This window comes from Artemia sp. Qi Xiang Cuo, chromosome 3 (genome assembly GCF_049724085.1).
Source record: "Artemia sp. Qi Xiang Cuo chromosome 3, ASM4972408v1, whole genome shotgun sequence".
Classification (NCBI taxonomy): domain Eukaryota; kingdom Metazoa; phylum Arthropoda; class Branchiopoda; order Anostraca; family Artemiidae; genus Artemia; species Artemia sp. Qi Xiang Cuo.
Window position 1 is genome coordinate 60242072 of NC_142796.1, and position 14600 is coordinate 60256671.

Here is a 14600-nt window from a genome sequence, read left to right on the forward strand (position 1 = left end):
ATGAACTTTGAAAAATCGTGAGCTTGTTGCTCTGACACGGTAAACCACAACCAAACACTACTGAAATATTCCAATTAATGCATTTAAACGTGAAAAGTTCAAAAAAAACTTTGAAGTTTACGAGGATGGATAGTGCGACAAGGTAATCACTTCTGACACACTCCAGAAATAGACAATAACTTTCAATAAAACGAAGTAAATTCAAAATCAACATGGAAAAATCATGAGATTGTTACTCCGACAGGGTAAACCATAAGCAAGCACTACTGAAATATTCCAACTCTTGCATTTCAACGAAAGAAATTCAAAATGATCTTTGAAAAATAAAGAGAGTTTAACTGTGACACGGTAAACCACAACGAAACACTACAGAAATATTACAAATCTTGCATAACAAAGATAGAAAATCAATATAAACTTTGAAAAATCAAGAAAATGTACCAGTGACACGGTACACCACACCCACCCAGTACTGTAATTTTACAGCTCTTACATTTCAAGGAAAGAAGTTCAGTATTAACTTTGAAAAATCAAGAAATGTTAGTGTGACAAGGTGAACCACAACTACACACTACTGCAATATTCCAACTCTTGCATTTCAACGATAGAAATTCAAATTAAATTTGAAAAATCAAGAGAATGTTATAGTGACACAGTGAACCACACCAAACAGCTACTTGAATATTCCAACTCTTTGATTTCAACTAAATAATTAAAATATAGACTATGAAAAATCATGAAAATGTAACTGTGAAAATGTAAACCACAAAGGAAAACAACAAACATTTAACAGCTCTTAAACTTCAATGAAAGAACTTCAAAATGAACTAATAAAAATTGAGACAATATAACAGTGAGAAGGGAAACCACAACATAACACTACTGAAATATTCCAACTCATGCATTTCAACAAAAGAAATTATAAAGTAACTTTTAAAAACCCCGAAAATGTAACCGTGACGCTGTAAATCACACCAAAAAACAACTAAAATATTCCAACTCATGCATTTCAACGAAAGATATTCAAAATGAACTTTGAAAAATCAGGAAAGTGTAACTGTGACATGGTAAACCACATCCAAATACAAATGAAATAGTAAAACTCTAGCATTTAAACGAAAGAAATTCGAAATGAAATTTTAAAAATCAGTAAATTGTAACTATCACACGGTAAACCACAAAAAAACAAAACTTAAATATTCCATCCCTTGAAATTCCAAGAAAAAAAATCGAAATGGAAATTTTGAAATCAAGAAAATTTAAATCTGAAGGTTTAAATCAAAAACAAAAACTACTGAAATATTCAAACTCTTGCATTTAACCTAAATACATTCAAATAAACATTGTAAAATAAAGAGAAAATAAAACTTAAAAGGTAAACTACAACCAAACACAACTGAACTATTCCAACTCACGCATTTCAATGAAGGAAATTCTAAATCAACTTTGAAAAATCCAGAGAATGTAACTGTGACAAGGTAAACCACAACCAAACACTACTGAAATATTCCAACTCTTGCATTTCAATGAAAGAAATTCAAAATGAACTTTGAAAAATCAAGAAAATGTAACTGTGACACGGTAAACCATAACGAAACGCAACTGAAATATTCCAACTCTTGAATTGCAAAGAGTGAAATTCAAAAGGAACTTTGAAAAATAAAGATGGTGTATATTTGAAAATGTATACCACTACCAAACACTACTGAAATATTCAAACTCTTTCATTACAATTAAAGAAATTCAAAATGAAAATTGAAAATAAAGAAAATATAGCTTTGACACGGTAAACCACAACAAAACACTGCATAAATATAACAACTATTGTATTTCAAGTAAAAAAATTAAAAATGAACTTTTAAAAATCAAGAAAATGTAAATGAGACTAGGTAAACCAAAACATAACCCTACTGAAATATTCAAACTATTTCATTTAAAAAAAATAAATTCTAAATGAACTTTGAAAAATCAATAAAATGTAACTGTGACAAGGTAAACCACAACGAAACACTAGTGAAATATTCAAAATCCATCAATTAAAAGGAATAAAATTCAAAATGAAATTTGAAAATTAAATAAATTGTAAATGTTACACGGTCATCCACAACAAAACAAAACAGAAATATTCCACCTCTTGAATTTCAGCGAAAAGAATTCGACATGAACTTTGAAAAATCAAAAAAATGTAACTGTGACAAGGTGAACCACAACCAAACACTACTGAAATATTCCAGCTCTTGAATTTCAAAGAAACAAGTTAAAAATGAATTTTGAAAAATCAAGAAAATATAAGTATGACAAGGTGAACCACAACCAAACACTACTGAAATAATCATGACCCTTAATTTCAATGAAATAAATTCAAAATGAACTTTGAAGAATCATGAAAATGTAAGTGTGACACGGTGATCCACAACCAAACACTACTGAAATATTCCAACTCTTGCATTTCAACAAAATAAATTCGAAATGAACTTTAAAAAATCCAGAAAATGTAACTGTGACAAGGTAAACCACAACCAAACACTACTGAAATAGTCCAACTCTTGCATTTAAAAGAAAGAAATTCTAAATGAACTTTGGAAAATCAAGAAAATGTAACTGTGTCAGGGTAAACCACAACCAAACACAACTGAAATATTCCAGCTCTTGCATTTCAACGAAAGTAATTCAAAATGAAATTTTAAAAATTAAGAAACTGTAACTGTGACAAGGTAAACCACAACCAAACACTACTGAAATATTCCAACTCTTGCATTTCAACGAATGAAATTCAAAATGAAATTTGAAAAATCAAGAAAATGTAACTGACAAGGTAAACCACAACCAAACACTACTGAAATATTCCAACTCTTGCATTTCAACGAAAGAAATTCAAAATGAACTTTTAAAAATCAAGAAAATGTAACTTTGACACGGTAAACCACAACCAAACACTACTGAAATATTCCAACACTTGCATTTCAATGAACGAAATTCAAAATGAACTTTGCAAAATTAATAAAATGTAACTGTGACAGGGTAAACCACAACCAAACACTACTAAAATATTCCAAATCTTGCATTTCAACGAAAGAAATTCAAAATGAACTTTGAAAAATCAAGAGAATGTAAGTGTGTCAAGGTAAACCACAGCCAGACACTACTTAAATATTCTAACTCTTGCGTTTCAACGAAAGAAATTTAAAATGAACTTTGAAAAATCAAGAAAATGTAACTGTGACAAGGTAAACCACAACCAAACACTATTGAAATATTCCAAAAAATGCATTTAAATGTAATAAATTAAAAATTTAATATTAAAAATCAAGAAAATGTAACTGTTAAAATTAAAACATTAACGAATCACAAATGAAATATTCCAAATAGTTCATTGAATCGAAAGTAATTCAAATGTTCTTTGAAAAATTAAGAAAATGTAGCAGTTTCTATGAAAATAACAACCAAACCTTACAAAACTATGCCGTCATTAGGCATTAAACAACGGAAATTCAAATATTAAATTTGAAAAATCATTAAAGAGAAACAGATTAAATTTCAAATACACAAAAAAACAACTTACAAATTAAAACTAGTCAATTTAAAATAAGTAAATAAAAAATGAACATGTAAAAATAAAGAAAATCTAACTGTGACAATGTAAAACACCACATAACACTACTGAAATATTCAAAATCTTGCATTTAAATGAATGAAATTCAAAATGAACTTTGAAAAATCAAGAAAATGTAACTGTGACAAGTTAAACCACAAACTACTAAAATAGGCAAACACTTTCAGAACAAATACAGATATTAAAATAGAACTTTGAAAAATCAAGAAAATGTAACTGTGACAAGGTAAACCATAACCAAACACTACCGAAATATTCCAACACTTGCATTTCAACGAAAGAAATTAAAAATGAACTTTGAAAAATCAAGAGAACGTAACTGTGACAAGGTAAACCACAACCAAACACTACTGAAACATTCCAACTCTTGCATTTCAACGAAGGAAATTCAAAATGAACTTTGAAAAATCAGACCTTTGGAGGGGGAGGGGCCGGGGGGAGGGGGTCGTTCTGTGTCTCAATGCACAAAAAAAGTATAAAAAATGGGGGAGGGAAGGGGATGGGAGGATGGGAGGGGAGGAGGAGGAGGAGGAGGAGGAGGGAGGAGGAGGAGGAGGAGGAGGAGGGGAAGGGGAGGAGGAGGGAGGAGATGGAGGGAGAGGGGCCCCTTTGGGGGGCCAAAGGGGGAGGGGCCCTTTGGGCCCCGGGGGGGGGGGTCTGGGGGAACCTTGAGGGCCGGTGGGCCCTTTGGGAGCCCAGTGGACCTTTGAGGACCGGTGACTTCCTTTGGGGTTGGGGTAGAGGGATTGGAACCCTTTGGGGTTGGGGTAGGGGGATCGGAACCCTTTGGCTTGTGGTAGAGGACCTTACGACACTGTTAAAATCGAACTTGTGTATCATAACGACCACAGAGTTTTACCCTCAAATTCTCTTCTATAATCATCCTTTAAAATGTCTCTAACTGTTTCGCCGAAATAATTCCATAAGCTGTCTAAAACCGTTTCACCCAAATAATCCCCTAAAAGTAATTTCTGTGTGTTCCTTTTGTTTTTTGGCATCTCTGTGCTTTCACATTTGAAATTATTTGGAAACCTGATTCCCGCGCTAAAACAATTCATCGCTAAGATGTTTCTTGGAGATTCCGCCCCCCCCTGATTGACTTAGAAGGAGATGTAAGCAAGCCCTCTGATTGGCTGAGAAGAAAACACGTGATCTAACTGTTACCTTGGAAACTCATAACATTTGGCTTGAACAACAACAACAAATACTGTTTCCCGGAAACTCATAACATCTGCATCGAACAACAACAAGAAGGGAGTGACAAAGTTCCTGTTTTTCCATTCTCACTGACAAAGACCATAAAAAACATCAAATAAATCGACCAACACACATAACCATCCATGAAAACAGACATAAATGTGACAAAAGTTCCTGTTTTTTCATTCTCACTGACAAAAACCATAAAATCATCCATAAATGTGACAAATTCATGTTTTTCAAATTCTCACTGACAAAAACCATAAATCATCCAGTTTTTTCAAATTCTCACTGACAAAGTCAATAAAAACATACAAAAATGTGATAAAATTCCTGTTTTTTCAAATTCTCACTGACAAAATCCATTAAACATCAAATAACTCGACCAACATATATAATCATTCTTGAATTATGTAAAAAAAGCTATAGGTGGCAGCAGGGGTGAGGGGTGGGGTCTTTAGGGTCCCCTCTACTAGTGTTAACAGCTTTAGCGTAAAGACCATGGTGTTTAAGAGGAGACAACCCTTTATATACGGAATAATTTCTGTTCGTTTTGAGTTTTAACGTTGCTCCTTACTTTCAGTTAAAAAAAACTTGTTTTTTTTGTACTTAATGTATCTAAAGAATGGCAGTCCTCTTTTGATTCAGCACCTCACACTTCTGATGCAGAAAGCTTAAACGGATTCATACGAAAGGAAAAGCTGATCCCTAATATACCTTTTTCGACCCCCTTAATGTTGCCACCTCTCACTGTAAACTTTTAACCATCTTGATCGAGACGAGCTGCATGCAATTGGCTATACAACTCCACACCAATCTGGATTTCACCAAAAAATAAATAATAATAAAAAAAGTTTTCTGAAATGAAAGTAAAGAGCGACATTAAAACTAAAAATGAACAGAAATTATTCTTTTATTGAGGGGGTCTTCTCCCTCCTTAAGCCCCTGCACTTTACGACAGAGTTAGAACTTTTGTCCTAATTCTTTAAGAACGACTGCTCAGACACAACAGCCATTGAATTGGAACGAGAAATGTTTTTAAAGCACTAGTCAATTAGTTGGCAGTCTCCCTCATATACGGAATAACTTCTATCTGTTTTAAGTTTTGATGTCGATTTTTGTTGTCGTAGATTCTCATTTGAGATAGTTGAATGCCACAGATTTTCATTTGATATACTTTAATGTCACAGAATGGCAGAAAAAGACACTATCCCGTGGTAGAATCTTTTTAACCACTTAAAAAAGGCAGTAGAACTACTAGTTTCTGTTCGAGTGAGCCGTTTCTCAACCTTCTAGGACCATTGGTTCGGTGCGATCCCCCCTGGGGATAAAAAGAAACAAAAAAGAAAGCAACACGTGTCTGTGATATTTTTTTTAGGAAAAAAAAACATTTTTTGTAGATAGGAGCTTGGAACATCTACGTTAGTGTTCTATGATGGAGGATATTTTCCCACGCTTGTAGTTTATGATGCGTATCTTTAAACTTGATGATGTTTACATATTTGGAGTCAGTAAAAAAAAAGTCAATTCTGTTGGTGAATTAATTTTTATCAAAATAAATTTTTCTAGAGTTTTGGTGACTATCAGAACAAACTGTAAGTAACGAGCACGCTCATTACATTTGAGCGTGCTCATTACATTTACTTACATTTCGTTGCCATAAACTGTTTGAAACCGGCTGTACTGATGGACCTACTGTAGTAGCAAATGCAATTTTTGATGCGGAGTTAGGAGGCAAAAGGTTAGTTCTTGATAGGCAGGCTATTGGCCATGTATTCAATTCACATATGCACTACAATGCATTTGAATGACTTTTGCTTCTCTCGGGGTGGCAAATCGGACCTCAGAAATGGCCTTCGCTTCCCCCGGGTGGCAGCTCGGGCTTTCAACCCTAACGAATGTACCATGTCATATATCGTAAATAGAATACGTCTTTTTTATGGTAATTTTACAAATTTTTCTTTTCTATATTGTTAACTAACAAAAACTGGACAGAACATGTTTCTTGTGGTGTTAAATGCAGTATATGTTCTAACATTGGTCATGTTCGGTCCATTAGTTTAGGAGTGTAACGTGTATGTAAACACAAATACACATAAACACACAACCAACTCTATGCAAAGATAACATTCAACTAATGAAGATTCAGACATTTAAAAAGACTTCTTTAAGAGAAGGATGTGTCTGAAACTTAATTTGAAAAGCCTTTTTAGTTTTAATTTGTGAGTCAATGTTCATTGGAATGTTAAGTTTCACTTAGTTTTGAAAAAGCAAACACAAATCTATATACATTATAGAACACAAATATCTTTCACGATTCAAGATTTTTTTTTTTACTTAGATATAGCCTACATTTAGCCAAAAAATGTGTCTTAAATTTATTTATTTAGTATCCCAGATTTGTATAATCCTCATTACGATGGCTTTGACGAACGTGAAAGCACAGATCATTAGGTGTAAAGGCTAGTGGCTAGTATTTATGGCTGGTATAAAGGCTAGAAATTTGAGGTAGTTGCACACATAATTCGTCAAACCGGCGCAAATTTCAACGCGATTTTTCCCAAAATCGTTTTCCAGATTTTTTCTTCCGAATTTGACGTTTTCCGCTTTTATGGCTGCGCTATTTTCAAACAGTTCGTGGTAACGAACTGTAAGTAAGGAGCGACCCGGCTCAATGATAACCGAAACTCTAAAAAACGGGATTTTGATACCAATAGATACATCAAAAGAATCAAATTTTAATTCTGATTTCAAATATATAAGTTTCATTAAGTTTAATCCTACCCATCAAAAGTTACGTGCCTGAGAAAATTTGGTTGATTTTCGAAAAAAGGGGGAAAGACCCCCTAAAAGTTATTGAACATTAATGAAAATCACACCATCATATTCAGCGTATCAGAGAACCCTACTGTAGAGGTTTCAAGCTCCTATCTACAAAAATGTGGAATTTTCCATTTTTTGCCAGAAGAAAGATCACGGATGCGTGTTTATTTGTTTGTTTGTTTGGTTTTTTTTTTTGGTTTTTTTTTTCCCAGGGGTGATCGTATCGACCCAGTGGTCCTAGAATATCGTGGGAGGGCTCATTGGAACGGTTTTTAAAAGTTCTAGTGCCCTTTTTAATTGACCAAAAAAAATGGAGGGCAACTAGGCCCCCTCCCACGCTCATTTTTTTCCCAAAGTCACCCGATCAAAATTTTGAGATAGCCATTTTGTTCAGCATGGTCGAAAATATGATAAAAATGTCTTTTAGGATGACTTGATCCCCCAAAGTCCTCAGGGGGAGGGCTGAAAGTTATGAACTTTACTCAATGTTAACATATAGTATTGGTTATTGGGAAGTATACAGACTTGTTCAGAGGAGCTTTGGTCGGGGCGGGGGGGGAAGGCGCGGGTCGGGCGCTAGATGGAAGGATCGTGCCATGACGGAAGGTGTCCGGGGGGACGGGACCTTGCTATGAAGGGGGCGCCGGATTTCCCAGCATTATTAAAGAAAAAGATCAGGAATTAAATAAAAAAAACAAGTTTTTCAACTGATCAACTGATTGTGATTAAGAGGTCATTTTTAAAGAACTGGAAAAAAAATTCGAACTATAGTTTAAAGAGCAGGGTATTGACTAGGGGGCGAACCCCCTAGTATACGTGTTAAAAATTTATGAATATAGAAGTTCGTTACGTAAGTTAATTCTAAGTTACGTATATTTATTACTAAAAAAAAGTTCGTAAATAAAATTAAACAAGTTTCGAGAAAGCCATTTAACCAAATATAATATGCAAATTTTGTTTTAATTATTCATGTACGGTGAGCCAAAATCAAAACCTGCATTAATTCAAAAACGTTCAAAAATTAAATAAAAAAACAAGTTTTTTTAACTGAAAGTAAGGAACGACGTTAAAACTTAAAACGAACAGAAATTATTCCGTATATGAAGGGGCTGTTCCCTCCTCAACGCCTCGCTCCTTACGCTAAAGTTTGACTTTCTCACAACTCTATTTTTTTAAACAATAAAAAACTTTAGCGTAAAGAGCGAGGCGTTGAGGAGGGGACAGCCTCTTTCATATACGGAATAATTTCTGTTCATTTAAGTTTTAACGTCGTTCCTTACTTTCAGTTAAAAAAAAACTTGTTTTTTTTATTTAATACATCAAGCATCTGGTTACCCTGGTTAGCTACGGTAGGGATTACATAGTTTGGGAACAAGCAAACAAAAATTTCTCTAAAATAACCTAAAAATCTTTCGCAGTTTGATACACTTTGGTTAGCCAGATATGTATTTTAGCCATGAATATTTAATTAATCAAACAGTTCGTGGTACCGAACTGTAAGTAAGGAGCGACCCGGCTCAATGGTAACCGAAACTCTAGAAAACGGGTTTTTGATACCAATAGATACATCAAAAGAATCAGATTTCAATGCTGATTTCAAATATATAACTTTCATCAAGTTTAGTGCTACTCATCAAAAGTTAAGCGCCTAAGAAAATTTGGCTGATTTTCAAAAAAAGGGGGAAACACCCCCTAAAAGTTATAGAACCTTAATGAAAATCACACCATCATATTCAGCGTATTAGAGAACCCTACTGTAGTGGTTTCAAGCTCCTATCTACAAAAATGTGGAATTTTACATTTTTTGCCAGAAGAAAGATCACGGATGCGTGTTTATTTGTTTGTTTGTTTGTTTGTTTGTTTTTTGTTTTGTTTTTTCCCAGGGGTGATCGTATCGACCCAGTGGTGCTAGAATATCGTGGGAGGGCTCATTGGAACGGAAATTAAAAGTTCTAGTGCCCTTTTTAATTGACCAAAAAAAATGGAGGGCAACTAGGCCCCCTCCCACGCTTATTTTTTTACCAAAGTCACCCGATCAAAATTTTGAGATAGCCATTTTGTTCAACATGGTCAAAAATATGATAAATATGTCTTTTGGTATGACTTAATACCCCCAAGTACCCAGAGGGAGGGCTAAAAGATATGAACTTTACCCAATGTTAACATATAGTATTGGTTATTGGGAAGTATACAGAAGTTTTCAGGAGGTTTTTTTCTGGTAGTGGGAGGAAAGGGTGGGTCGGGGGTTATGTTGGAGGATTTGTTCATGAAGGAAGTTTTCATGGGGGAAGGGAAAGTGCCATGAAGGGGGCGCCGGACTTGCCAGCATTATGTATTGGGTAGTGGGCAGGATACAACCATGTACCGGAATGATGTTGCCGGGCGGGGGGGCTAGAGGAGGGAGTGACTCGGGAGAATATTTCCATGGAGGATGTGTCTTGGGGGTAAGGGACATTTCTATGAACGGGGCGCCGGATTTCCAAGCATTATTTAAAAAACGATCAGAAATTAAATAAAAAAAAACAAGTTTTTTCAACTGAAATGTAAGAAGGAATATTAGAACTTAAAACGAACAGAAATTATAACGTATGTGAGGGGGTTCTCCCCCAAGTCAATACCTCGCTCTTTACGCTACAGTTTTTTTTATTGCTTTCGAAAGAGCTATCTATTCTAATTAAACGGCCTTTGTGATTCAGCGGTTTGTGAATAAATTTTTTTTTAACTTTTAACTTAAAGAGTGTGGTATTTAATAAGGGGACAGACCCCTCATATACGTATTAACATATACGTAATAAAAAAAAAACAATAAAAAAACAAGCGATACGGCTCAATAGTAATCGAAACTTTTAAAAATGGAATTTTGATGTCAATAAATGTATCAAAAGAATGGGTTTATAATACTGATCCTCAATATATAACTTTTATCAAGTTTAGTTTTACTCATCAAAGGCTATAAGCAAGAGATAGTTTAATCGATTTTTCAAAGAGGGGGGAAACATCCCCTACAAGTGAAAAACTTTTAATGAAAAGCACATTGTCCGATTCAGCGTATCAGAAAAACGTGTTGTATAGGTTTCAAGCTCGTATCTGCAAAAATCTGCAACTTTGTATTTTCTGCCAGAAGAAAAATATACGAATATAGAAGTTAGTTACGTAAGTTAATTTGTAAAGACATCCATTTAGCAAAAGGAAAGTAAAATTTTTATGCAAATAAAAGCTGCTTTAACTAAAAAACGATCAGAAATTAAATAAAAAAAAACAAGTTTTTTAAACTGAAAGTAAGGAGCGACAAAAAACCAAACCCCGCCCATAAATGCGTCCTGATATGCCAGGTGCGGGCCCCTCCTATCCTCCTCGCAATTTACACTACAATTTTACTCTTTCACAATACTTTATTTTTTAAAACAATAAAAAAATTTTGCGTAAAGAGCGAAGCGTTGAGGATGGGACAGCCCCTTTCATATACGGAATAAAAAAAACAAGTTTTTTAAACTGAAAGTAAGGAGCGACATTAAAACTTAAAACGAACAGAAATTATTCCGTATATGAAAGGGGCTGTCCCCTCCTCAACGCCTCGCTCTTTACGCTAAAGTTTTTTATTGTTTTAAAAAATAAAGTTGTGAGAGGCAAAGTTCACATCCATTTAGCAAAAGAAAAGTAAAATTTTTATGCAAATAAAAGCTGCATTAACTAAAAAACGATCAGAAATTAAATAAAAAAAACAAGTTTTTTAAACTGAAAGTAAGGAGCGACATTAAAGCTTAAAACGAACAGAAATTATTCCGTATATGAAAGGGGCTGTCCCCACCTCAACCCCACGCTCTTTACGCAAAAATTTGAAACATTATCACAAATTTATTTTTTAAAAAAAAAAAAAAAATTAGCGTTAATATAGAGGCGGTTTTGATGGGGCAGACCCTATAAAAAACGGAAAAAATTATGTTAGTTTTAATTTTTAATGTCGCTCCTTACTTTCAGTTTAAAAAACTTGTTTTTTTTTATTTTTACTATGTAAAAGGAGTAAACACCTTATACGTGAAAATAAAAAGATGAGGTGGGAAGAAGTCATATTCAACTAACAATATGTGGCAACTCGTACCCCCCTCCATGCATGTAACATAGGATTTAGCCTACAACACTTTATTCTTTTTTTTTAATGAATTGGGAATCCAACGGATTTATCAGAAGTGCGTATATAGGATACCTAAATCCTCTTATACTTGATGAAGAAGTGGATTGTTGTCATTCCATTGGGAGATAGGAAGAACTGCCATCTATTTATTCTTTAGTCTTGGCTCCTAACCAAATGTAACTACTTACAAAATTGGTTATGTCAGTAACTCCCAGCCAATCACTAGCCTTTAGCTTGGAATATAATTGTGATCGTTAGCTGAAGATTACAGCCAAGGAACTATTTCTCGTTATACTGTCATTGGATTTTACTCTTTGAAGCAGGGGCGTAATTTCGTCAATTTTTTTTTTTTGGGGGGGGGGCAAAGTTGGAACCAATTTTCCCAAATCAAGTGAAAATGGCAGTGAAAACTAAAAAATAAGCCGTTTGGTACCATAAAGGTACTATTTAGTACTTTAAAAGCACTATAAAGGTCCCTCATAGTACTATATAAACGTAACTTATAGTACTATATAGGTAAATGTGCACTAAAAAACTGATCTGTTTCTGTTGATGCTTGATTTATGCAGGTTTATTTTAGTTTTGAAAAGATTTTGGAAGAAACTAAATTTCAGTTAGGGGGCAAACTGGGGTCGAGGTGGACCGAGGTCTGGGAGGGGCAGTTGCCCCCCCCCCTCCCCTTCCTGCCCATAGAAAATTAAGCCACTGCAAAAGGGTAAAACAAATAATACATAGGAGGGTTCACATCGTTCTTTACCCCCAACTGGGATCACCTGTTACTGTGATGAATTTAAAGCGTAGTTTTGTAGACTCTACCCTGTTGCGTCTGACGTCTGGGGGATCGAGTTGAAACTTTTGAAAAGTTTTTTTTTGGAGGAGGAGTTAATGGGGCTTGAAATTTTTTGTTGGGGTAGGAGTAAATTTTTTTGCTCTCTTCATGAAATAGTACATACTGCGTTTTTTTATGCCTATCTTTCTTTCGACAGGCTCTTAGGCTAGTTCCTTTAAATATCGTAATATTCTTGTTAATATCTGAAATTTGCATAAAAACTCGTTTAGAAATTAGATAAGAATGTATTTAATTGGAATTTTAAGCCATTGTTTGCTTTGATAACGAGAAAAAATCCATCCGAAGTACATCTTGCTGTTGAATAGGAACACATTTCGCAATGAGATTAATGCTATCACCCGCATGCTTTTCTGAATCCAATGTGGACAAGGTGTTTTTAGTCGTAACAATTAAAAAAATCGTTTCCCCCCCCCCCAAAAAAAAATCCAGAAAACATTTTCAAGCTAAAATTCAGAAAATCTAAATTTTTTTTCTAGAAACTATTTTCAAGCTAAAATTCCGAAAATCTTTCGAGATTATTACCCACACCTCTTTCATTTGCATAACGATTAAGAAAGTCTTGAATATACTTGAAAATGAAATTGAAGACAAGGAAAAAAAGCATGTCTTTTTGTGTATATTCTATACACCTCTTTACGTATTTGGTATCATCGTAAAAAGAAGGTTCTTTTGATATATTAATTGCTATTAAAATTCTATTTTTAGACTTTCGGTTACTTTAGACTTTTGTCGCTCTTTACTTGCAGTTCTTTACCCTGAACTCTTATTTTTGAAAGAAAAAGCAGCAATTACGATTCTATGTTGATATAATTTCTTCAGATTTTGCTTCAGATTCCTTCATACAATTTCTTTCAGATATCCTGAAATTCAGATGTTGTTTAATATTAGCATATTCCGCAATCAGGTTGATGCTATCATCTGTAGGCTTTTCTGAATCCAATACGGACATTTTTTACTATTTTTTACCTTTTCTACCATTTTTGGTCACAAAAATATAACTGACATAACGCTTTAATACGCCCTCTAATAAGGTGTAAATACAAAATAAATGTAAATTAATATAATTAAATATTTACTATAAATTAATATGATATAATTGATATAGTAATATAATATCTAATAAATAATATAAATAATATAATAACGCTTTAGGATTGTACGTATTCTGTTGCCAACAATCTTGGAATAGCCGACCAGGATCTAAAGCCTGAAGAAAGACTAGTAGGGTTTGCTAAAATGTACTATTGGTGTATGTTTATACTTTTAAAGGTACAATAGTTCTTGTTGCATTCTATTTTATTCCTATTTAATTTTTATCTTAGTAGAGTGTATAGATGTAAGTTTTTGATAAGTAGAATGTAATATTTTTGGGTAATTATTTACAGCTTCTTGACTGTTCATTTGACAGCATAGAAAATGCACTTCTAAATAAGACCATTGATGCTCGGGGGGATGTGGTCACCTCACCTCTGACGCGTGACGAAGCTTTGTACGCCCGTGATGCTCTTGCCAAGGCCATCTATGGTCGACTTTTTGATTGGCTAGTAAGAAAATTGAATGAATCATTAACAAAAGCCGAAAATCAGAAAACTTTGGTTGTTGGTATGTATTCTCTTCTTATTTCGCGATTAGTCTAAATTGCGTCTTATTATGCCATCTGAACATTTTACAATTGCCTAAACCATAGAAAAATAATGCGCAAAATAACTAATAATTGGTAAATTAATGACAAAATTAGGCTGAACAATCATTTGAACTATTCGAATTATTCGTTGCCTGTTTTAAACCATAATCTTTTTAAAGGATCTCCCTATTAAACCAACATAAAAAAATAAAAATGAAAAAGTTTTCTGAATCTGTTGACTTATAAAAGGAGAATAAATAACAAAAATTTTATTGTGAATCCACAAATTTAAAAAAGATAAAAATCTACATTTTCTAAAAAAAAAATTAATCAAAATGTAAGATGACTACGTTCCTATTGC

The 14600-nt window shown here is 33.8% G+C and overlaps 1 protein-coding gene across 1 annotated transcript in view; it reads left to right on the top strand.

Moving 5' to 3' along the window:
• The window catches only part of Myo61F (unconventional myosin 61F), a 76028-nt gene that overhangs the window by 2264 nt on the left and 59164 nt on the right, over positions 1–14600 (top strand). Inside the window, 1 exon segment of the mRNA XM_089086247.1 lies at positions 14001–14217. Coding sequence (XP_088942373.1) covers positions 14001–14217 — 217 coding nt within the window.